The sequence below is a fragment of the Nyctereutes procyonoides genome, unplaced genomic scaffold (genome assembly GCF_905146905.1).
Source record: "Nyctereutes procyonoides isolate TBG_1078 unplaced genomic scaffold, NYPRO_anot_genome, whole genome shotgun sequence".
Classification (NCBI taxonomy): Eukaryota; Metazoa; Chordata; class Mammalia; order Carnivora; family Canidae; genus Nyctereutes; species Nyctereutes procyonoides.
Genome location: NW_026575125.1, coordinates 44,546,097 through 44,571,676, shown reverse-complemented (window position 1 = coordinate 44,571,676; position 25,580 = coordinate 44,546,097). Strand labels below are relative to the sequence as shown.

At 46.5% G+C, this 25,580-nt stretch overlaps 1 protein-coding gene across 3 annotated transcripts; it reads right to left on the bottom strand.

The window, feature by feature from the left end:
- Positions 1-144: 144 nt before the first annotated feature.
- GPR173 (G protein-coupled receptor 173) lies at positions 145-24,232 on the bottom strand. Of its 3 annotated transcripts, XM_055338635.1 has the most exons (3): positions 23,526-24,232; positions 22,794-22,878; positions 145-4,200 (listed from the first exon to the last, which is right to left on the bottom strand). In XM_055338635.1, the coding sequence occupies exon 3, from the start codon at positions 4,098-4,100 to the stop codon at positions 2,979-2,981; it is 1,122 nt and encodes a 373-aa protein (XP_055194610.1). In that variant the 5' UTR covers positions 4,101-4,200; positions 22,794-22,878; positions 23,526-24,232; the 3' UTR covers positions 145-2,978. The 3 variants fall into 3 exon arrangements, with proteins under 3 accessions (XP_055194610.1, XP_055194611.1, XP_055194612.1); XM_055338636.1 differs by lacking the exon at positions 22,794-22,878; XM_055338637.1 differs by lacking the exons at positions 22,794-22,878; positions 23,526-24,232 and adding an exon at positions 9,532-10,623.
- Between the last annotated feature and the right edge of the window lie 1,348 nt (positions 24,233-25,580).

Here is a 25,580-nt window from a genome sequence, read left to right as displayed (position 1 = left end):
CCATCACCAGGGGAATGGATAAGAAAAATGTGATATATGTAGAAGATGGACCACTAGAATGAATTAGATCTACGTGCAGCAACAAGGCTGGATCTCTCAAAAACCGAATGTTGAGTGAAAAAAGAAACAACAAGATTTATAGTACAATACTGTTTATGTAAATTAAACACATAACAATACCATATATTTTTCACAGATACACAGATATGCAAATAAACACATGAACGGTGAATTGGAAGGACATACATTAAATACACGAGAGTGAGTGCGTATGTGGGAGACGGGATTGGATCAGGGATGGGTGATGGAGGGTATGAAACAAAACAAAGAATAAAGGGGACTCACATGGACCAACGATGATGTAGTGTGCCAAGAACTGAGGAGTATGGTCAACTCAATTCTGTGCACTTGAGAGAATAAGTAAATAAATAGTAAAGTGAGTGCCCAGGGAGCAAGCTAGCTGGGTAGACTCCCCGGCTTGGCTTTCCCCCACCCTGTAACATGCCTCCTCCGAATTTAGTCAAAGCTTATACCGAAGTTCCAGCTGTATACAGTGGGAACCTTCTTCAGAAGGGCTCTCATCCCAGACTGAATAGCCCCTCCAGAAGCCATTACTTTGTAGGGGGCATTTTCTAACCTCATTAGTTCCCCCTCAACTGTGATCCCCAAATCCCAGTCTCCATTCTCCAAAGTGGTCCACTTTTAGGAACACCTTGTGTGCGTTTTGGAGAGGAGACTGATACAGAAGTTGGAATGGTACCTGGGGGCTCCAGGCTTTGGGAAGAGGTGGGGTTCTCAAGTATCCTGTCCCCCGTGTTCAGAGCCTGGGCCACAGGAGGAAGATTTTACGAGATGGAAGCCCACCCTCTTGCTGCATACATACGTACATTTTAAAAATTCTATGCTCTGACCACTCTACTTCCTACTGCAGGCACATACTTTCCTTTGTCTTCTTTTAATTAGGTACATACGTGTGTGTGTGTGTGTGTGTGTGCTATATGTCTCCACATACAGGCATTTGCTCACATGTGTGCACCAGGCAGTGGTGCCTTCCCACACAAAGTCACATAGAAACAGTCCCATTCAATCATACCTCCCCACATGTGGTCATGCAAACAGGACACACACACACACACACACACATACACACACACACACAGTCAGAAAGAGAAAACATCCAATATAGCATTGTTCTTTTCAGTTTTCCATTTACAAAATCCAATCGTGAATCCAGGCAGTTAGAAAAAAGAAATGGAGGAAAACCCTCCAGAATGTACCCTATCTACTCCCACCCCTGTGGTCCCCCCACCCCACTCCCTGGGAAAGGCACTCCCATCACTATCACTGAGAGAACAGGTACCCTCACCCCAGCCTCTCAGCCACTCTGGCCTGCCTTTCCAGGGCCACCCCATAGCCAGGCTCATTAACGTCTCTCCTGCCTATACTGCCCTCCCCATTCCTCTTGGGTCAAGGCTTCCCCAGTTCTGGGGCTGTCTTGGGGATGGGGAGGGAGCTTAGGACAACAGCTTCTATCAGGAAGGGAAAGGGCGTAGATAAATACAGATCTCCCACTCCCCCAGGAAATGATAGGGGGACAAAGAATCTGGGCAAGGCCAGGCAAAGGAATGCCAGCTTAGCTCACCAGTCCATAAGAACTGGCAGTGATGTAAGCCCAGAGTGGACTCTGCCCTGGAAGGGAGGCTTGGGCTCTCCCACCTGGAGAATCTGGCTGCAGTCTGCTCCACTTTGGGTGGAGGGAGGAAGGGGGAGAAGGCTGCTCAGGGGAAGGAAGTTGTGGGCTGAGGGCCCAGGAGGCCAAGGGCTACCGAGAGGGGCTTGAGGCCCCTGAGGCTTGAAGGGGACAAAAAGAGGTCAGATAGGAATGGACTCAAGTCCACAGTGCCTTGGAGCTTATACCACTATGTGTTACACCAAGGCCACCCCCTAACTTTTCATCTTCCATAGAATAGTGTGAACCCAGGAGACAATTCTGGGGTTGAGTTCTGCTCTGACCCCAGGCACTGGGATCCAGTTACTCTGGGGAGTTTGGCTCTCTCCCTACACTTCCCTGGGGGAATGCTCCTGCCTGTATGGCACCCACATCAGCCCTAGTGGGGCTGGAGTGGATTTCCATCCTCAGGAAGAGGAGTTGGGGGCTGGGGATCCAGGAGGCAGCTAGAAAGAATGCAGCCAAGCTTGGGTCTCTTCAGCTTGAGGCGTGCAGCTCACATCCCAGGTCCTAGCCTGGGCCCATCCTAGGGGTCCTTCTCCCTCCGCTTCTGGCTTCTTGAACAGCTGCTCAAGAAACATTTAGGAGGTCTGGACATGGTAGGAAGGGAGAAGAAACCAGGCTTGGGACCAGGGTTAGCTTAAAACAACATTGCACACAACATAGCAATTAAACATCTCTGCTCCCTGGGGACCCAGCACCCCCTTTGGTCCCTGTTGTAAGCAGATGAATTTCTCCCTAAACATCCAGGCCTTGCTAAAGGACCCAGGAGGGGAGGGTGCATGGGAGCAGAGGGGGCAATAAGAGCTCTGGAAGTCTATTTTACAGGACAAATTTCTGCCTTCTGGACAATGTCAGAAGGAGAGACATTAAAGCAAGAAAGCCTGTATCCTCAGCTGTTAGTAGAAAAACCTGCATTTTCAGTCTTGTTTTCTTTTTCTGAATTGTCACTTCTGAGAGAAAGAGGAAGAAAGAGAGAGAGATAAGAAAGGAGAGAGATTGTAGAAGTGGAGAAGGAGGCAGGGGAAGACAGGCCCCACAGAATTAGAAACACCTCTTTCCCAGTCTCCCACTCCAGGCTCCAACCCTGGGGAGGTGTTGGCAAAGGTGCCTAGATTCCAGGTGGTTCGAGGGGCTAGGGCTGGAGCTCAGAAAGAAAGGCTCCTGTGTGGGGCCCACCCTTCCCTTACTGCTGGCCCCATCACGGTAGCCATGACCTTTTCCCTGCCTGTCTGCCTACCAGCTTGCTTCACATGACACAGTAGGGTTCTCTGGGGACCGGGGCACCTCCTGTGCCCCAGCAGGGGGCGTGAGTCCTCAGGCACTTCTTGAGGTCCTTGTTGAGCAGGAAGCAGACAATTGGGTTGACAGCAGCCTGGGCGAAACTCATCCAAACAGCGATTGCCAGGTAACGGTGGGGCACGGCACAGGCTTTCACAAACACTCGCCAGTAGCAGGCCACAATGTATGGTGACCAGAGGAGCAAGAAGAGCAGTGTGATTGCGTAGAACATACGGCCCAGCTGCTTTTCACCCTTGACCTCGTCCATGCCCAGGAGCCGTCGGCTGGCTGCGTGCCCATTCTGCCTGATACCCAGCAGGGTTGGTGGCATGGGCCCACGGCCAAAGCCAGCGATCCAGTTGGCAGCAGCCTGGCCGGTGGCCCCAGGGCCATGGAATGTCCAGTTCTGGCTGATGGCTGGCACCATCTGCACTGGCTTCATCTTGCGGTGACGATACTCGAAGAGGAGGAGCTTGCCATAGACAGCATGTGTAGCTGCCATGAGCACAGCCAACATAAGCATGAAGCCCAGCGTGTCATTGGCCTTGAAGTAGCGATGCTCAAAGATGCACTGGTCCTCCTCACGGATAAACTTGTAGGTGCCCACATCAAAGACAGGTGGGAAGGCCATGGCCACAGACAGGGTCCAGGCCATGCAGATGACAGCTGCGCATGTCCAGAGTGTCATGCGCTTGGCGTAGAAGCGGTGGTGGGCGATGGCCATGTAGCGGGTGACACTGATGCAGAATAGCATGAAGGCCGCATGGAAGCAAAAGAGCACGGCCATAAAGGCGACAATCTTGCAGCTGAGCGCACTGAAGGTCCATGAGGAGCCGTGGCGCACAGAAGCCAGCACAAAGGGGAAGCAGACAGCAGAGCGTATGCCGTCAGCCAGGCACAGGTCCAGTAGAAAGTAATAAGGAGCCTTGTGCAGGGCACGCTCCTTGAGCACCAGCAGGGATAGGATGGCATTGCCTGCCAGGCTTACGCACATGATCAGTCCCAGCAGCACCAGCTTCACGTAAGCTGATGCCGACGGTGGGGACAGTGCGCCGCTCACCTCTTCGGGCTCTCCAGTAGTGTTGGCCATACTGAGGGGCGGGGACTGCTCCCAACCCTACGGGATCAGCCAGTCCAGTATTATTCGATGGGCCCTGGGGAACTCCATCAGTTGTCCTGCTCGGCTGCACCTGTAAATGGGGATAATGAGGGAGACACAGACACAGAGAGATAGAGAGATGAAGGCAGGAGAGAGCCAGAGACAAAAACACAGACAGAGGCACAGCATGAGAAAGGAGAGAACAAAGAAAAAACGGTGACAAAGATATGGATACAAATTGAGATGGAAATGGGAGGATGAGCGTGAGAAGAGATAAGAAGAAATGGAACCAGAGAGACAGGGAAAGAGGGAGAGGAAATACGGAGATAGAGATGGAGAGAGAGAGAAACACAAGAAAAAGAAACAGTGAGAAACAGATGGAAAGGAAAGGTGAGGAAGAAACAGAAAGGGCAGTGTTAGTGGCCTCTGCACTTACTCCCCGGCTGGTGTCATGCCCTGCCCCTGGCCCATTGCTCTCCTACCCTTTCCTTGCTGGGTGAAGGAGGGTACTTCACCTCTCTGGATGTCCTCTGTTACCTGCTTCCTCCATTGGTAGGTCTGTGTGGTGGGGATGTTGGTGCAGCTCTTCTCCCCCTTTGCAAAGCCCCAAGGTTATGTTCTTCAGACCATTTTGATTTCTGCCCATAGTAAGCCATACATTTTACATCACAACCCCATACATATACACATGCATGCACACATAACTAAACCAAAAGTTTCGCAAAACAGCACTGATCTTATGTGTGATGTATTCTATTTCATGATTTGTTTTCATTAATGCTGGCCACTAAATAGGTTAAATAGGTTTTTATATTATTATTATTTTTGATCTGCAGTGTGCTTAGGATGCTCAGGAAAGAGCAGGAAGACTAGTGTGGTGGAAAAGGCTAGGCACAAAAACAGCGGTAGAAAGTGAAATCACAGAGATGTCTGGAGCCAGACTGTATAGGGCTGTGGGCCATGACAAGGACTTGGGTTTGTATTTTGAATGGGGCAGGGAGTACCATGAATATAAAGATATGTGTATGCTTGTGTGCACTCATTCATTGAAAAATGATTTATTGAGCAGCTACTGTGTGCCAGGTGCTGGGGACACAGCTGTGAACCAGCTAGAAAAGGATCCTGGCCCTTATGGAGCTGATATTCTAGATAATAAAGAATATATACAGGTGAGGTACAGTAGGTCAGATGATGATAAGCTTCTAAAAAGAAAAGTAGGGCAGCCCAGGTGGCTCAGCGGTTTAGCGCCACCTTCGGCCCAGGGCATGATCCTGGAGACCCGGGATCGAGTCCCACGTCGGGCTCCCTGCATGGAGCCTGCTTCTCCCTCTGCCTGTGTCTCTGCCTCTCTCTCTGTGTTTCTCATGAATAAATAAATAAAATCTTTAAAATAATAAAAATAAAAAGAAAAGTAAATGAGGTAAAGAGGCTATGAAGTGCTAGGGGTAGGGGAGGTATACTTTTAGATGAAATGGACAGGGAAGGCTTCATGGAGGAGGTGTCATCTAAGCAAAGTCTTTTTTTTAATTTTTATTTATTTACGATAGTCACACACACACAGAGAGAGAGAGAGTCAGAGACACAGGCAGAGGGAGAAGCAGGCTCCATGTACCGGGAGCCCGACGTGGGACTCGATCCCGGGTCTCCAGGATCGCGCCCTGGGCCAAAGGCAGGCGCCAAACCGCTGCGCCACCCAGGGATCCCTAAGCAAAGTCTTAAAGGTGGTGAGAGTGAGCCATGTGGATACTGGAGGGAAGAGAAGTCCAGGCAGAGGGAACAACCAGTGCAAAGGCCCTGAGGTGGGAGCACATGTGGTGTATTTGGGGAAGGCAAGGAGGCCACTATGCATGCAACGGAATGAGTGATCATAAAGTGGTGGGAGGTGAGGTCAGAAAGGTGGTGAGGCCAGATCACGTAGGCCACGGTAAGGATTGTGACTTTTACTCTGAGTGAGATGAGAGCCACGGGGGCAGAGGTGAGATGTGATATGACCCAGGATTGAAAAGGATCCCCCTTGCTGTGAGGAGCACAGGCCAGGTGGGGCAAAGGTGGAAGTAGGGAAAACTACACAGGAGGCTCCTGCAGTAATTCAGGTGAGAAATAAGGGACACTCTGTGTCCCTTACCCTGCTTTATTTTTCTTCATAAAATTTATTTCTTCTAATGCACTATATAATTTACTTAAAATTCAGTTTATTGTCTGCCTCTCCCTATTTGAATGAAAGCTCCACAAGGGCAGGGATTATAGATTCAGACATTCTCCTCTAGAGGAGCAGTGCACAACGCATAGTAGGCCCTTGGACAAAGGCTGTCAAAACAATTGGTTAAGGGACTAAATGGGATGGTGGCTCAGGGAGGGAGGCCTGGAGGTATCCAAGGAGGATTTGCTGAAAAAGCAGCCTAGGAAGTAAAGGAGTGGGAGGACATGGGCAAAGCCTTCCTGTTGTGTGTGAGCTGGGGGCAGGGGAGGGGAGTGTGATAATGTAACATTGTAGGTCCCAGAGGGAAGCTGGAGAAGCTCAGAACTACTGTTGGAGCTGAGATGGCCTTGAGGTTGAAGGACAAAGGGCTGAGTGGAGCCTTTCTACCCTCTCCCTCCCAGGAAAAAAAAAGTCACCCCTCAATACTGTTTCCCAGCTCAATCCAGCCTGGCCTGCCACAGCCATCTGGGGCCAAGCTTTTTTGATGACACTCCGAAGTCTCAAATGCAATGCCAATAGACCATGAGAAGGTGCCAGGGCAGGGGCTTGGGAGAATTGGGGTTGGTAGACGCCCTTTTAGGTCCTCAAGGCCTGATAGCTCCCACAGAACTGCACCAGCTGACAGCTGGGTATGTGTAAATGTGTACACACACACACACACACACACACACACACACACCTTAGCCTTGAGGAGAAGAAGGGGGAAAGCATTACAGACAGAGAGAGATTGGATATAAAAGAGAATCAGAGAGATACACAGTGTTCGAGAAAAGAGTTTTGTGAGAGAGAGAGAGACAGAGACATAGGAAGGAGAAGGGGGGAAATAAACAGAGAAAGGAGAGCAGGCCTTACCCACAAACAGGAAGAGATAGAAATAGAGACAGAAAAGGGAAGAAGAGTGAGAAAAAGAGACAGAGACACACAGAGAAACAGAGCACAAGAGAGAAGGAAGGAGAGAGGGGGAGAGAGACAAGGAGAGGGATAATGCCAGGAAAGAAAGGAGAACAATATAGAGATATAGAGACGGGTTGGAACAGAGGGAGAGATAGAGACAGGGAGAAGCAGAAATAAAGATGGAGAGAGTGGGAGACACAGAGAAACACACTAAGATCAAGAAGGTGGAGGGGATCCCTGAGTGGCGCAGTGGTTTGGCGCCTGCCTTTGGCCCAGGGCGTGATCCTGGAGACCCGGGATCGAATCCCACGTTGGGCTCCCGGTGCATGGAGCCTGCTTCTCCCTCTGCCTGTGTCTCTGCTTCTCTCTCTCTCTCTGTGACTATCATAAATAAATAAATAATTAAAAAGAAAAAGAAGAAGGTGGATAATTCATAGCCCAGAGCTTCGGTGAAAACAAAACCAGACACTAAAATGAAACAAAACAATAGCAGCAAACGAACAAAATCCTGATGTTGCCTGGAATGCTGGGGTAGCTGTAGAAGGGAGGAGAAGGTTCTTTTGAGCACACGGGCGGCCATGGCCTGGGCCCATCCTGGGCTAAAACTGTGAGTGCATGCACACAACATATACACACCTGCTCGTGCCCAGACCCCCTCAGAAAGATAGGCAGACGCTCACAGACACATAGGCTACTGCTGTGGAGACCTATGGACAGTAACCAGCTCACTCACAGGGACTCCGCCTTGCAAGCATGTACGTGGTCTAGGGGGCCTTCCGCAGGCACAGCTTTAGGTCTGAACAGTGCGTCGTCTTCAACAAAGGCGTTACTGCCCCCTAGGGGACATTTAGGAAAGTTGTAGGAGCAGTTTGGGTTGCCACAATGGACGGGCATAGGATGTCCTTCTAACGCGAAGGGGTCCAGGGCAAGGATGCTGGCCATCTAATGATGTGTGGGGCAGTCCCACACAGCCAACACATGTCTTGAATCCGTAGGACTTTGGCCTAGTAATGAACTGAACCTTGAATAATAAGTCTATTTCGCATATAAATACAAATTTCCCCCTAGTTCAATATACCCTGCATTACCCAGGAATACAGCTGACAAGTAAGTCCAGAGGAGACTGCACTTTGTTTGGGGGAGCACTTTCTTTGAGTTAACTATTTTGGAAAATCTCACCCTTAGGCCTTTGCCTGTCATTTTCCTGCACTTTGAGCAAGGGGTAGCTTCTGATTTTTCCCCTTCCAAACCCACATTTACTCATAAGATGTTACAAGCCTCTAACTATCTTATTGAATTTCCTGGGGATTGCCATGTCTAACACATTCACATATCAAAATACAAATTACTTCCTTATAAATCACTTTCCATTTATTTATTTATTTATTTATTTATTTTAGAATTAATACAACATGCAGATTGCATGAAGTACTATAAGGATTTTCTTTTGAAATTATATGTGCAGAGAGACTATATTACCTAAGAACTTCATTTCCATATAGTAAAGGGGTGTTACAAAATATGTTACATAAAAGAGGGTGTTAGGTATGAGAGGGATGAAAATTGCTCATATACACAGACACACTCAGACACACCTATGTGCAATGGCTCATAAACCCACAATTCTAACCCCCCTAACACACACACGCACACGCACATGGATGAACACTCAAATCCTGACAGATACACATACTCAAACCTACTCACACATAGACTCATATATACAATTACTCGATTTTTCAAATCTCACATAGTCAGACACAGGCACGTACACAGTGGCATACCTATATCATCACATGCACTGTTACACAAATTAACACTCAAAGTCACTTACATATACCACCATACTCACATGCATTTGAACTCTGCCACATGCATACACACAAACACACACATGTATGTACACACAGACAGAATCCTCCTCAGATATCCACAAATATATCTGCATGGAGAAAAAAACAGACAAGCAAATAGCTGCTCACATATACACACATGATGTACTCTAACACACAGAGGCCAAGTGATCCAAACTCTTTCACATATATTAGCTATACTTGCCAAAACAGACATATACATTCTGGCACATGTACACACAGATACCCATTCATGTACACACTCACTTATACAGGAAAGTATACCAGCTCCAACAGACACAAAGAGAAAACATGCAATATATAACACAACCAACCACAAGGAGAAAAACTGCCCATGTATACAAACATACTATTGCACAGACACGTGTACATACACAAACTTGCTCACATTACTTGATATACACACCCTGAAACAGGTATACACCCAGAGACAAACCCACATATGTGCACATACCAGCCAATTCCTTCAGGCACAGGTGGAAACAGCAGAGTTGCTTGGCTGGTGGGCACATACCATAGAGGGAGTCAGACCAAGAAAGATTCTAGGGGGTCAAAGGGAGATTGTAAATGCTTGGACCACTTTCTATTGAAACATCCCAGATAGTCTATTATTATTTATTTTTATTTTTGTAAGATTTTATTTATTTATTCATGAGAGACACACACAGAGAGGCAGACACATAGGCAGAGGGAGAAGAAGGCTCCATGCAGGGAGCCCGATGTGGAACTCGATCCTGGGGCTCCAGGATCATGCCCTGAGCCAAAGGCAGACGCTCGACCACTGAGCCACCAAGGTGCCCCAACTCTTTTGTTAATTGCCTTGATTTCTGCTTCTTTAGAAAAAACTTTTTTTCCTTCTAAAACATTTCAGATATAAAAAAGTATAAACTGTAAAGAATCCAGTAATGAACTTCAGTGCACTCATCACCCAGATTCACCAATGATCAACCCTTATGGTCTTGTTTTGCCTATAACCTCACTTACTTCCCCCACTTTCCAAGTATTCTGAAGCATATCTATCGTATCATTCATCTATAAGTATTTCACGGTATTTCTTTTTTTTTTATTTATGATAGTCACACACACACACACAGATACAGAGACACAGGCAGAGGGAGAAGCAGGCTCCATGTACCAGGAGCCCGACGTGGGACTCGATCCCGGGTCTCCAGGATCGCGCCCTGGGCCAAAGGCAGACGCTAAACCGCTGCCCCACCCAGGAATCCCTTTCACGGTATTTCTGAAAGGACTCTTAAAAATGTTACAATATAATTTTTATTATTTCTTGGTTTATTTGCTGATTTGCTTGTGACTGGCTTTTATTTATTTTATTTTTTTTGTGACTGGCTTTTAATGTTAAAAATTAGCCAAATCTGATTCTTGGTGGGATTTCATAATTTATTTCATAATTAATTATTACCTTTTGTTTTTAGGTAAAAATATTCGTCAATAAAAGAATAAAACCTGACTTCAATTGAATTGATTCATTAAAGGGAAAGCTAGGCCTTTTTTAAAAAAAATTTATTTATTTATTCATGAGAGACACACAGAGAGAGGCAGAGACACAGGTAGAGGGAGAAGCAGGCTACACTCAGGGAGCCCAATGTGGGACTCGATCCTGGAACCCCAGGATCATGCCCTTGGACCAAAGGCAGGCACTAAACCACTGAGCCACCCAGGCGTCCCAGGAAAGATAGGCCTTTAAGGCTTTCCTTCCAGAGAACTACTCTCTTAAGAATGCAGAAGACCTCAAATTTGTTTTTTTAAAAAAATCAGTTTTTGAAGATCTGCTGGCCCCCTTCAATACTTCACATTCAAGTAGATTTAAAATTTTTTTGTATATTTTTTTAAATAGAGTTCAATTTGCCAATATATAGTGTAACACCCAGTGCTCATCCCATCAAGTGCCCCCCTCAGTGCCTGTCACCCAGTCACCCCATCACCCTGCCCACCTTCCTTTCCACTACCCCTTGTTCGTTTCCCAGAGTTAGGAGTCTCTCATGTTGTGTCACCCTCTCTGATATTTCCCACTCATTTTCTCTCCTTTCCCCTATAATCCCTTTCATTATTTTTTATATTCCCTGTATGAATGAATTTTTAAGATACTTCTTTTCCCATCAAAATGGGCTTTTTGATTAAAGCTGGAAAATCAGGAGACTCAGAGACTCACAAGACATATTCCCTTCCAAAATAATCCAGGCTGTCCCTAATTTAAGCAATTTAATGAGGATTGTCCCAAATTTGGATTCAGTTGCCAAATAAGCCCTCTCATCCTCACCCTAAATGTCCAATTTGCATGGAAAAGTTATCAAAAGAAACTTCATTTCCCAGTAGGCTATGTTGATCAACTGTCCATGAAACAAACACTCTCACAAAGAGAAATATTTGGACTTTTAAAAGCATCTCAAAGGGGTACCTGGGTGGCTCAGTGGGTTAAGCATCTGTCTGCCTTCCACCAGGGTCACGGTCCCAGGGTCCTGGGATAGAGCCCTGCATCCAGCTCCCTGCTCAGCAGGGAGTCTGCTTCTCCCTTTCCCATTGCCCCTCCCCGCTGCTTGTGCGCTCTCTCTCTCAGATAAATAAATTAAATCTTAAAAAATTTTTAAATATTTTATTTATTTATTCATGAGAGACACACACTGAGAGAGAGAGAGAGAGAGGCAGAGACACAGGCAGAGGGAGAAGCAGGCTCCATGCAGGGAGCCTGATGTGGGACTTGATCCCGGGACTCCAGGATCACGCCCTGGGCCTAAGGCAGGCGCTAAACCGCTGAGCCACCCAGGGATCCCCTAAAAAATTTTTAAAAATTAAAAAAAGGCATCTCAAAATGCAAATTAAGAAACCTGGCTCTTTTATGAGATGGGTTAGAGTATTCTTTCTTCTTTTTTATTCAGGTTAGAACATTCTTAGATGGAGCTCAACCAACTAGTGACAGGATTGCATAATTAATAAGTAAAGCTAAGATGTCCCTCCCAGTAGAATCTCAACGTTCTGCCAGGAACATTCTAGCAGTCTGCCAGGAAATTGTCCACATCATATTTGGGACCAATGGAGTAAAAAGAATAAGAAAGGGGTCACTTTCAATCATTGCTACTAGGAGACACAGTGATGACGGTTCAAAGGACACTGAAATGTCACTAAGAAGATTATTGAATCAAAAGGGTTTTCATTTTATATTGATGCATCTCTAGATGTTAATTGTGCTCAGCTCATAGTAAGGAAGTGCTCGGTTCATAGTAAGAAAGCCTGAAGAGAAATGCAAGAAGCACCAAAATAAACTAAGGTTGAAATATTCAAAGTGATACATGAATATTTTCTAATATCATGGAAACTTTGTATTAGTCCATGCACTGCTGCTGCTGTTGAGATGGCATGAAGTTTACATTCTGGAATTTGTTCTGAAAATGCCGAGATTCATGCACTAAGGAGCATTCATGTATAAAAGTTTGCCTGTAGGTCTAATTTCCACAATAAATGATGCTAAGTGAATTTGATTAAATCCGAGCTACCACCCACCGGTGTGTTGGATTTCTGCGAAGCTTTGGGGTCAGTACACTTTTCTCTACTGTTTTAAACCTAAGTGTTTAAGGATTTTGTAAAAGATTTATGAGCTAAAAGAAAATTTTCAGCATTTTTTGTGAAAGATTCGCATTTGCAGATTTGATGCTTACTCCTTTCAACAAATGGCTCTTTGAGCATATGAATAAAGTTATAACAAAAAAATTTTAAGACACCCGGGGCATCTGGGTGGCTCAGTGGTTGAGCACCTGCCTTTGGCTCAAGTTGTGATCCCATGGTCCTTGAATGAGTCCCGCATCAGGCTTAGCGCAGGGAGTCTGCTTCTCCCTCCGCCTGTCTCTGTCTCTCTGTGTCTCTCATGAATAAATTAATAAAATCTAAAAATAAATTTTTAAGACAGTCAAAAATATATGAAAGTATACTGTCAAGGTTTATGGATTCAAAGCAAAATTAAACTTAGAAGCTAGGTTATGTATGATTCCCTGGGCGATATTTAGTTGGTGTTTTTAAGTTGAATACTAAAAAAAAAGACTTGTCTGTGTCTACTTAGGACAAAGGTTTCATCAATTATCCAAGTTCTGATTATTGCAGAGAAAGGAGTTTTAACTACTAAAACAAAACAAAAAAATCTTTGACCATTTGCTGCCACCCACTCATGCAATAAGTTTCCTGTTGATGGTGACCACTAAGAGGCAGCAGAGATCATTAGCTATTTCGAGTATAAAACCTGGGTCTTGGGGCACCTGGGTGGCTCAGTGGTTGAGTGTCTGCCTTTGGCTCAGGTTGTGATTCCGGGGTCCTGGGATCGAATCTCGCATCGGGCTCCCCACGGGGAGCTTGCTTCTCCCTCTGCCTATGTCTCTGCCTCTCTCTGTGTAGCTCACGAATAAATAAATAAAATCTTAAAAACAAAACAAAACAAAACAAAAAAAAACAAGCAAACCTGGGTCTCTACCTGGCCATGGTAAAAACAAGTGAGTTATGAAAGGGAGGTGAAAGAGAGCGGGACTAATAAGCAGTTAGCTGTTGTGTTTCTTAAGAAAGGTTGGTACGGTGTGAAAGCTTCAGAGAAACCAAAATGGCACCCGATGTCCTCAAAGCTAATGCTTTTCAGGTGAGCTTTGATAACCTGCAGAATCATGCAGCTATGTTTCATACATTCAAGCTAATTACTGAGGACATTAGGGCTAACTGTGCCTGCACGACCACCATGGACTAAATCTTACCTTCAACACCAGGCTTTCCAAGATCAAGAAGTAGCAGGTCACAATATAAGCTTATATCTGTGTCAAAAGTACTAATGGTTATTTGTTTCATTTGTTTTGTTTGAATTTTTACCAAGAAACACAGTAACTTGATGTAGAAGATCTATGCCCAGCACAAAGTACATTACCAAGTCATGATGGAAATGTTCATAAATGAGTCAAATTACCATAAAATAAATTAAGGCAGTCACAACTGAAGGCTCAGAAGTGGGCATGAATGTTGACCACTACAAATTTGCATGAGTGAATAAAAGTTATGTTTCCAGAAGTGAGTTTAACTGTGCTATGAAAAAATCCCGAAAAGATTTCACTTGAAAGTTGTATACAAATTCAGTATTTAGTAACTCCCCTCAAACTTTGCATTTTTGTATTTCTCATCATAGTTCATATAATATAAAGAAAATATGGGGCACCTGGGTGACTCAGTCAGTTAAGCATCTGTCTTCAGCTCAGGTCATGATTTCAGGGTCCTGGGATCAAGCCCCGCATCAGGCTCCTTGCTCTCAGGGAGCCTGCTTCTCCCTCTCCTCCCTGCTCGTGCTCTCTTTCGCTTTCTGTCTCTCAAATAAATAAATAAAAATAAAGAAAATGTAAGGAATTTCTTTTCACTCTAGTACCCCTAAATCTTCTTCAGTTTACTCTAATGTGCTATATAGATATTTCACCTTTTCCATGTGCCAAGTTGGGAATGCCCTAAGACATTCACATCTAGTCACATTGCATAAACACACTAGCACACATGGACAGATATGTGCATACAAGCACACATGTACATTGAGATTCAAATTTGCACTCACATCCAGACTTACGCCAGCTTATAAGCACAATCAGGTATATGCGTATATGTACACACACACACACACACATCTCCTCTTCTACACAGAAAGTTAGGCATGTGTGTAGGCACCCACCTACCAGCAAATCATGCAAAGATATACAAAACACGCACATACATGCACACACACAGATAACCATCCTTAAATAGAAATATAGGGGCCTAGGCAGAAAAAAACTCCCCATACACATGGACACATGCAGACACATACATACCAAATCATAGGACCTGGGGTGCCTGGGTGTCTCAGTCAGTTAAGCATCTAACTCTTGATTTCAGCTCAGGTCATGATCTCAAGGTCATAAGACCGAGTCCCACTGGGGTCCAAGCTGGGCTTGGAACCTGCTTAAGATTTTGTCTCTTTCTGTTTTCTCTCTCTCTCTCTGTCTTAAGAAAAATAACCAAATTGTATGGACCTACATGCTTTCACATATAATCATGCATGCATAGACATAAGAACTGACATTCAGGCACAGGGTAAGTCGATTCACATCCTGTAGATCCAGTCCTTCCTCCACCCCAGGCTTTTATATTAAGAGATTAAAATCCACTCTTTTATACAAACTTTGCCCTGGTACACAAACATTATACACATAGTACAGACATGCTCACACTTATTGGCATATTGCTCAGGTTCACTGCTACACACGCAGAGGCAGGCAGGCAAATATAGAGCAATGCAGACTCACATATACATAGCCACATAGCCACCAATGCTTATACACAGACACAAACCCTTAGATGCACACACCCATTCACACCTATGCATTCACTTACACAACACAAAAACATACATCCTGATACATGGCCATATAAGCACAAATCCTTTATACACACACACCATCCTATATAAACCTGGATACTAACCTTCTTATGTGTATAGACTCAACAGAAATTCATATGTATACTGTTTCAGCCTGACTACTACAAACCTATTTACATATTCAGATAAAAACACAGTGATGTGTGCACGTGCACAACACACACACATGTGCACCCCTATATGCAGCATACCAGCAACACAGGTAACATCTGCACTCACAGGGACACACATCACCATAGATACAGATGTGTACATTCATACACCCAGGTGTACACTGGGAAATACACATGCATGGCCAAACCCCCTCCATTGACCTCCTAGACACACACTTCCTTTCTCATACACTCATGGGTTTATATACACACCGGGATACATATAAGTATAAAGCCAGTTTTATATACAATAACACATATACACAGAATCTGCTCACTTTCTTACACATACACATGGATATAGATGTGGCAAATATGCACATAGAAACTATTCCGTTGCACTTGAAGATGGACACATACTATTACTTATACACCAGGCACATGCAATAATTGTAGTACTAGGTAACACTTGATATGGCACAGAGGAGTTATTATGTGCCAGGCACTGTCCTAAGCACTTTTCAAATATTAACTTATCTGATCTTCACCCTATGAGATACATACTATTACTACCCTTACTTTACAAGTAAGAAACTGGCTTAATTTCTTACAAGTAAGAAGCTGACTTGCCCAAAGCCCCACAGCTAATAAATGGCAGAAGGCAGAACTAGGATGCAAACCCAGAGCCTGGCTCCAGACAGCTTGCCCACTGAACTTACTCACATGGAAAAACACACCTCTCTCTCTCTCTCTCTCTCACACACACACACACACACACACACACACACACACACAAATACACACCACTCTAGCACAAACCCATGTACACATAAGCCATGTACCAACATACTTGGATACCAATAGCCACACACGTAAGCACATACACAAACATGGATATGGTCACATTTACAGACACCCTAGCAGAGGCATATATGCCCTAGGAAAGATATACACATTCCTACACACACCCACAATCACACACCCCACCTAGAGACACCCACACTATCAAACACACAAAACACCCAAGATATACCACCTACGCACCATCTGGATGAATCCACACTCACATGCAGATACACCCACATTCTCAGAAACATTCCCCACTCAAATACACCCGAACACTCTCTCACACACACTATCCAGATATACTCACATGCACACACCCTCACCCAGATACACTCACACACCCCACACAGATTGACCTATATACTCGCTTTCACACACTACCCAGATCTACACTATCTGTCTCTCATACAACAGCCAGAGAAGCTTCTTACTTAGATACACCCACACTCACACCCAGATAGGTGCACATTATCTTTCTTATACATCATTAAGACACACCCACTTTCATACATACCCAATACTGATACAGCCACACTCTCACATACATCCCATCTGAACACACTATCCTCATACACACACATCTCTAATACAAATACACCCACTTTCACTCCACCCAGTTACACTCACACTCTTATATGCAATATTAGGTATACTCAAACCCACAGACATCCCTAACCTAGAGCCTTCATATTTGACCCAGGTGCACCTACAATCTCACACATGGTACCATGACACACACACCATTCAAAGACACCTACACAGAGCACACTCACAAATTCCCAACCAAGTATATTCACACACACAGATACCTACACATTATCCAGAGACACCTGTTAACACACAAATCCTATCCATATATACTCATATTTTCTCTTGCTCACACACTCACATACCCCAAACACAGACCCACTCACACAGCCCAACCCAGACACGTCTACTCTCTAAAACTTATATACACTATCTAGATTCATTCCAAATGGACCGCTGATACACACACACATCAACTAGATACAATTCACTACCCTCTAGATACATCTCCATTAACACACACACATCCCACTCAGATATATCCAATTCTAACACATGCCTTCCATTTATACTTCCCCAGACGCATCCCAGATACATCCATGCTCTCATCGCCTCCATGCCACTCAGATACACTCGTACTCTGAACACACACTTTCCACCCAGAAATGTCCCCCAAACTCTCTCACACACCCCATCCAGTTTTAAACACACTCACACACATATCCAAGTACATACACACCCAGATACACCACCAAAAGCTCTTACAACACACCATCCAGATATAGCTTATTACACATTCCACCACCCAAATACACCTGTGCTTTCACCCACCCACCATTTAGATACATTCATATTCAAACACACTCTACCCAAACTATACCCATACAACACTGTTTCACACACAGCCCACACATACCATTACACTCTCTCTCACATGCCATCCAGGTATATCCACACCTCACACACATGACATCCAGATACATCCACTCACACCCTCCAACCCAGCAAATCCCACTTACAACCATCCAGATACACCTACACATTCCTCCCACCAGATATATCCATGCTGTCACAAGCCTAACCAAACTCAGAAACTCCTGCACTCTCTTTTACACATACACAAAATCCAGACTGTCCCCCTCTCTTAATCACCATCATCTAGAATACTCACACTCCACACACACGATGCACATACACCTATAATCTCTCACACACATTACACACACATCTCATCCACATACACACCCACGTACCATCCATAGATACTCCAATTATATACACACTCACATATACCCCCATAATCACCCAGGTGTGCCCAAATTCTCTACACACACACACCATCTAGATACATTCTATCATACATTTCCATTGCCTAATAGACTTATATGCTCACCCACTTACACACCATCCAGATTTACCCATACTTAAATGCTCCCACCTCATCATTACACTCATACTCCCTCATGCACATTCTACCCAGAAACACCCATACTCTCTCTTAACACAACACAGATACATCTACACTATATAACACATACACTATCCAGACACTACACCACTCTCTCTTGCACCATCCAGATACACCCATACCCACATACTCCTCGAAAACACACATCTTCACACATATTCCCACCCAGCCATACCCAAACTCTCACTCACACCGTCCTCCACCCAAATAGGCTGATGTTCTCATAGCACCTCACAAATGTACCATTTCCATACTCCCACATTCACACTCACCCCTCCCAAATACAGCCAAATGTCTCACATACATATCTTACCCAGAAACACCCAGACTGTCTCTTACATACACGCAACCCAGATCCTTTCTCTCCCTCTCCCTCTCTCTCATTCTTTTACCAAATATACCACTTTCTACACACACACATAGCCCACACTCTGCCCAGATATACCGTTACTTATACATATATATTGACATCTAGATTTCTGCCTGGATGGCATAATTTGGGTGCTCTCTGTGAAAACCATTTACCAACCTTAGACACTATACAATGCCATTTTGTCCTGGCCTCTCAATGGTGGGGGTGGTGGGGTGGGAAAGGAGGTCTTTGTGTTTCAAGAAATCCATTTCTAAGGTCACAGGCCCCCTTGCCTAGGAGGACATCAGTGATGATTGGTCCCTACTTCTTGAGTGTGAATGATGATAAGAATTATCCTGAGACACCCCCCCCCTCACTGCCCTACAAAAGCCCAGCACATGGTTGAGGCCAGGGAGGTCCCAGAAAAGGGTCATGTATTGCTCAGGTGTTATAGCTTGCCATCCTGTAGGATGTCTACACAGAGCCAGATATGGTCTAGCAGGGTGCCACTGACTCTTAGACATGCACATCAGTATATGCTGGGGTGTACACATAGCACCACACAGACTCATAAGTACCCTCCTTTATCACTTCCTCGGGGATTAGGGCTATCTGCATAAGCCCAAGGCCAAATCTCTCTCACTCACACACATATACCATCAGACAGGAACACGCATAAATGCCTACACTTATCCCTACACATCAACACACTCATAGCAATGCACATTCACCTGCACTTGGTCCCACATGTGCACGTCCATTTACTCTCAAACACAGGCATGCATACATGTGACATAATGCCCACAAATGACATACATTTACTCATAAACACAGGTATACATACAGGTATATTTCCACATGTCCACAGACAGGCAGACTCTACATCACACCCAATGAGACAATGAACAAATATGACACACAGAGGTGAGCTCCCAAATGTAGACACACACATTCCCAGACATGACCACATAAGCATTTTCACACATGCTCACGTGTGGGTGTGCCCACATACATAAACACCCAGATGGGTACATGCTTGTCAATGAGATGATGTATTCACATACAGACATTGAAGCACACGTAGACATTTATACACAACTGGGCATGCATGCCTATAAGCATATTCATATACACATAGAGATGCACATCACTCATTCCTATATGCACACACAACCAGACACGGAGACACTAATTTACTGACAAAACACACTCACACAATCATAATGAGAATGCACACTACGTATGTTCACATATGTTCATACTCATATAAGAAGCTATGCAAACAAAGATCCATTTATACCCACATTCTCAGATAGACTTGGACACACACATGCACACATGGAAGAATGCTCGAATATTCTCAGATACTTGTACGTCTTCATAGGAAGAATTGATAACACTTATCACATACACATGCAAAGACATCCACACACACAAACATACATATGGAATGCATATACATTCACTCACACTTTTCTACAACGTATGCTCCAGAATAAATATAAACATGCATATACAAATAATTAGAACTACACAAACTGGTACATTCACACACCTGTACACTCAGACAAATATAGGCAGGCATATTCACACACACACACACACACACACACACTCAGATGTGCATGAACACATGGGCAAATATAAAGACATGTTCACTCAAATGCATACACAGCCAGATGTTCACACATCCTAGCATACACACACACATATACACTCATGGTCACTCACAGGCATATCCATACTCACACATTCACACTTGAGCTCAGAAATTCAAATAAAACACATACTGAGTTATGCACACTAAATATTTTGAAATGTATTCACTCATGCATACCACAACCAGACTTGCACTCACACAAACACAATCAGACATGTATATAAATGCATTATTTCACTTATGCACACAGCCTCTTGTGCATATATACACAGGCATAGACCCCCCTCTACAGCCATACCCGTATACATAATCAAATGTGTACACATGGGCACACCCACAAAATATGTTTTCATGCACAAAATGTGTGTTCACACACTCCCCCCACACACAATTAGTTCTCTTTATATAAGGGTGATCATCTACACTAACATTTCCCTAATTAGATGTGGACCTGTAGGTCCATCTATAGATAATATGTACTCAGACACACACAGGCATACGCACAATTCAAAATGCTGGACAATCCACATGGACATTAACACACAGGCCATACTCATACACATACATGACAGACACACCCACACAGAAGCATATTGACACACACATACCCTCCCATACATGCATGGACACACACACACACACCCTGACACTCCCAAACACACCATTCAGATAATCCTACACTCATGTGCACACATAGGCACACACAAATTACGCAGATAAAGCTAGGCATTCACCTAACTGGGCATGCATACCCCAGCATTCTGAAACCCTCATACTTATATGCATATAATCAGACATGTACACTCAAAGACAAATGGATATCACACACATATACAACTAGACATTCAACAGGCCTGTTGGCTCACAGAAACACAGTTTCACTCAGTCTCAGAATCAAACATGCCCATTTGCTTACAGTCAGACATGCAAAGTCATACCTACTCCACTGTACACACACACAAGCCTACCCAGACACTCACACACTTGCACACGCCATCGTGTGGTCTGGCTCACACACAGATTCATACACACCCGCAATGCCCATGGACAGACACAAATACTCACAGACTGCACACATTCACAGTTACACATATATACCCATTCTTAGGCCCAGATGCATCCAAACCACAGGCTGGGTTCTCTCCCTTCCTTATCAAATGCTTCTTCAGAAAAGTCTACTCTGTACCCAGAAGCCCCACCCCTTCCTACCCTCACCATGGGGTCTTCTTGGTCTCAGACTTTCCCCTCCTCCTCCCCTGGCCTTAAGGACCTTCCTCCAGCCACCCACCCCTCACTCAATGTTTCACCACATCTCCACATCCGGAAACCAGCCAGCAGACCCCACTGCCCCCCCCCCCCGCCCCAGTTCAGGCTCTAGGTTAGCAAATCCCTGGGACCCATCCCCCAAGGGTCTGGCTGCTGCATGGGCCACACCCCAGCTCTACCCAAAAGCCCTGTGATCTCAGAAGCTTCAACCTTGTCTCCAGGCACTGCCAACCACTGACCACAGGCCCAACTCTTGCCAAGTTTCCCCTCAACAGAGAGATGCCTACATCACCAGGGCCAGGAATGCTGCAGGCTGTAAGCCAGGCCTCTGCTAGCTCATGGGAGTTCAAGCCTGTGTGTGTGTGTTTGTGTGTGCATGCGTGCGTGCACACACACACACACACACACAGGGGCAAGTGCAGGGAAAGGAGATTGGAGTGGAGTGGGGGTGGGAGGCTCTGCCTATTGCCACCACTCATCACCCCCTACAAAGGAAGAGTGACAACATTGAGCCCCTCCTGCCCCCCTCCACTCCCCAACCCCCATTTGCCTACCTGCTATCCTCCCTGGATCTCTGCCAAGACCCTGGAAAAGAGGGACCAGTCCCTCCTCCAAATAATCAATAACAATATTAATCATGAATAATCAGCAATATTGACTGTGAGCTTTGCTGTTATTGTTTCAGGGCCACTATCATTCACCTCCTTTATTTGCATGCACCAACTCATTTAGTCACCCCACACACCCATGAAGGGAGGGTTACTGGTCTCTCTGACAGATGGAAAAACTGAGGTCCAATAAGTGGCACACTCTCACTAAAGTTAGGGGGTACTTGGGGGAAGTGTCCCAGAAGAATCCATGTTCTCCACATATCAGGCTTTCCTACTCCTCCAGACATAAAGACTGCTGGCCACTGTGCACAAGGCCATAAGACCTGAGGTTCCCAGATACAACATGGGCATCCGCAACAGAGATAGAGAGCCTTACAGGTTGTGTGGCATGGTCCTGGCCTCCCCAGAGCCATCAAGCAGCCTAGGGCCTAAAAGTGCTTCCCACACGCACCTCACTTTCCCAGCAGTGGCTTCCTCCCTTTAGCTGAGAATCACAGCAATATCCTCAATGGGGAGCGAGCACAAATCTGTGATACCTGTAGGGAGATACAGGGGAAAGTAGAAAGAAAGGAAAGCAGGGAGGGCGGGGAGAAGGAAAAGAGGAGTGGGTGGTGGTCTGGGCTGGAATCAGCTTCTCTGTCATTGTCTACCTACCTGCCTGCTCACACACAGAGACAGAAGCACATACACCCTGCAAGCAGGCCAAAGAACCCGGAGAAGAGTGGAGGAGGAGGAGGAGGGAGAGGGAGAAGAGGCAGCTGCAGGAGGCTGAGCCTGCCTGGGGTGCAGGCATTGAGGAGAGCACTGCAAGGTTCCCAGGCATGCCTTCCAGAGTCAGCACACTAGGGAATATTAACACAGCTTCTCACCCCAAAGCGACCATAATGATCAAAACAGACCCTGTGTGGGGTGTGGGGAAACAGGTGGTAGTTCCTCTCTCATGGGACATTTGTGATTGGGGAAGATGGAAATGGCTGGAGGACTCTCCAGGCTTGGGTGCCCAAGTAGTCCTTGTGGTAGAGCGGGAATGGGGGGTGGGGGACACAGTAACACAGTCAGAGAGAGAAAGAGAAAAAGAGAGAGAGAGAGAGCACGGCAGTGATGGAGACTCTGAAATATATGTGGGGAGACAGAAGAGAAGTCTCGGCCTCCCATCCTTGGTGGAGAGATGCTGACTACTTACCTGGGTTCTCGCAGCAGGGCTGTATTGGAATCCAGGGAGGGGGTTCAGGCTGTCTCACCCACGAGAAAACACTGCCCAGGCCACATTGTGGGACCCTCAGTGATCTGGCGGCCAGTGGCACTCTTGCTTCTGTTGCGTGGATATAGCAGCCGGCGGGTCTAAAACGCAGACATCAGGGGAAGCAGGCACCGAAGGGGTGCACCAGGCAGGATTGGGGGTGTTGGGGAACACCAGGGGGGCAGCACATAGCATTGGGGTGCCCAGCTAGCTGGCAGGTGAGGGTCCAGGCAGGTGCTTCCCCCACTACACACTCCCACCCCCATCTTAATGCCACCGCCAAGCTGGGAGGGGGGCCAGCGCTGGCCCCTGCCACCCGTCTGCCCGCCTGGCTGCCGGTCCCCCCTCCCCCGCCCCGTCTGCCTGCTGGCCGCCGCCTTTTGTCCTCAGAAGACACGGTCCCCGCGGGGCCTCTGCCAAGCCTCTAGCAGATGCTCAGGGGCCAAGGCTCCTCTCTGGGAGCACTCTGGCCATGGCCTGGGAGAGCCCCAGGCTGGGGGGCTCTCATCCAGGCTCACCCCGCTCCCTGGGCCTGATGGGGATGAGGAAAAGGTGCAGGTCTACAGCCAGAGGCAGCAGCAGAGGTGGTGTTGGGGAGGGGATGGACGCCAGAAAGAGGGGGTGGGGTAGAGAGAGAGGCTGGCCTGATAGCTGTGTCCCGGGTTTTAGATCCGGGTTGAGGAGGGTGGCTCAGAGCATCCGAGGGGGGGGGGGTCCAGATGCAAAACGGGGGTAGTGTGGGTCTGCTGCAGGCATGCTCCTGGCCTGGGAACCACCCCGGCTCACGCAGATCCAGGTCCCAAGATGTTGGGGACACCCAGCCTAGATGGGACATCAGTGGGGAGCCCAGGGCTTTAAGCTGGACCCCATCCGGGCTGCCAGTCCCCCCTCTCCTCGATTTGCACGGTCCCTGCCTCAGGGGCGGGCGGGGGAGGAAGGCAGGCAGGGAGGGAGAGGGAGGGAAAGAGTGAGGCTGAGCCGGCAGACTCCTAGCTGACTGCTTGGTCCTCCCTGGGGCGGGGCGGGGCGGGGGCTGGGGCGCAACCGGCTGGCGTGGGGCCGTGCGGCCAGGACAATAGCTGGCTGGGGAAGTCAGACTCCCAGACGCCTTTCTGGGACACTTGAGGAAGGCACGCGTGGAGGTGGGGAGAGGTGGCCAGGGGGCTGCTGAGAGTGCAAATTACCTGGGCCACAAGAGCAGAGGAGGCAAGGATAGGGGTCCGGGGTCGGGTCGGGGCTGAAAGGTCCTGTGGAAGTTTCTCAAAAGCTTTGGAATGGAGGGATGCTTAGAGCTCCGCGAGCTAGGATAGATAACCTCATTGAGAATGGGTTCTGTCATAAAGACTCCTAACTCTGGGAAACGAACTAGGGGGGGTGGAGGGGGAGGAGGGCGGGGGGTGGGGGTGAATGGGTGACGGGCACTGAGGGGGACACTTGACAGGATGAGCACTGGGTGTTATTCTGTATGTTGGTAAATTGAACACCAATAAAAATTAATTTATCAAAAAAAAAAAAAGAATGGGTTCTGTGGGGATTTTCCCCCCAAGGCCCATGGGCTGGTCTGGAAGGGGCGGGGTGCGGCGGTGGAGAGGGTCAAAGAGCGCTGCTTAGCTCTGAACAGCTGCTCTCAGGACGCCTCTTGTGCCACCCTACTTTCTCTGTGCCGATATACAGGCACATACTCATACCTAAGGCCACGTTCCAGGACCGCAGACCAACTGGGACAGGTGAGGAAGAAGCTTAGTACGCAGAGATTTGAAGACAAGTAAAAAAAATATTTCTGTCCTGAATGGATTACATTGGGACCAAATGATGCCTCATCATTTGTTCTTCGCTAATTCACAGCACTCAAAAACTCCAAGTCTCTCAATAGAAACAATTTTCTTATATTTGTTTCCTTCTCTCACCCATTGGCTTACTCTTGAACCTGACTTTATGCTAAGCCCAGTGGTGGGCACTGGAGAAACAGGTGAATCAGACTTGCTCTCTGCCCTTAGG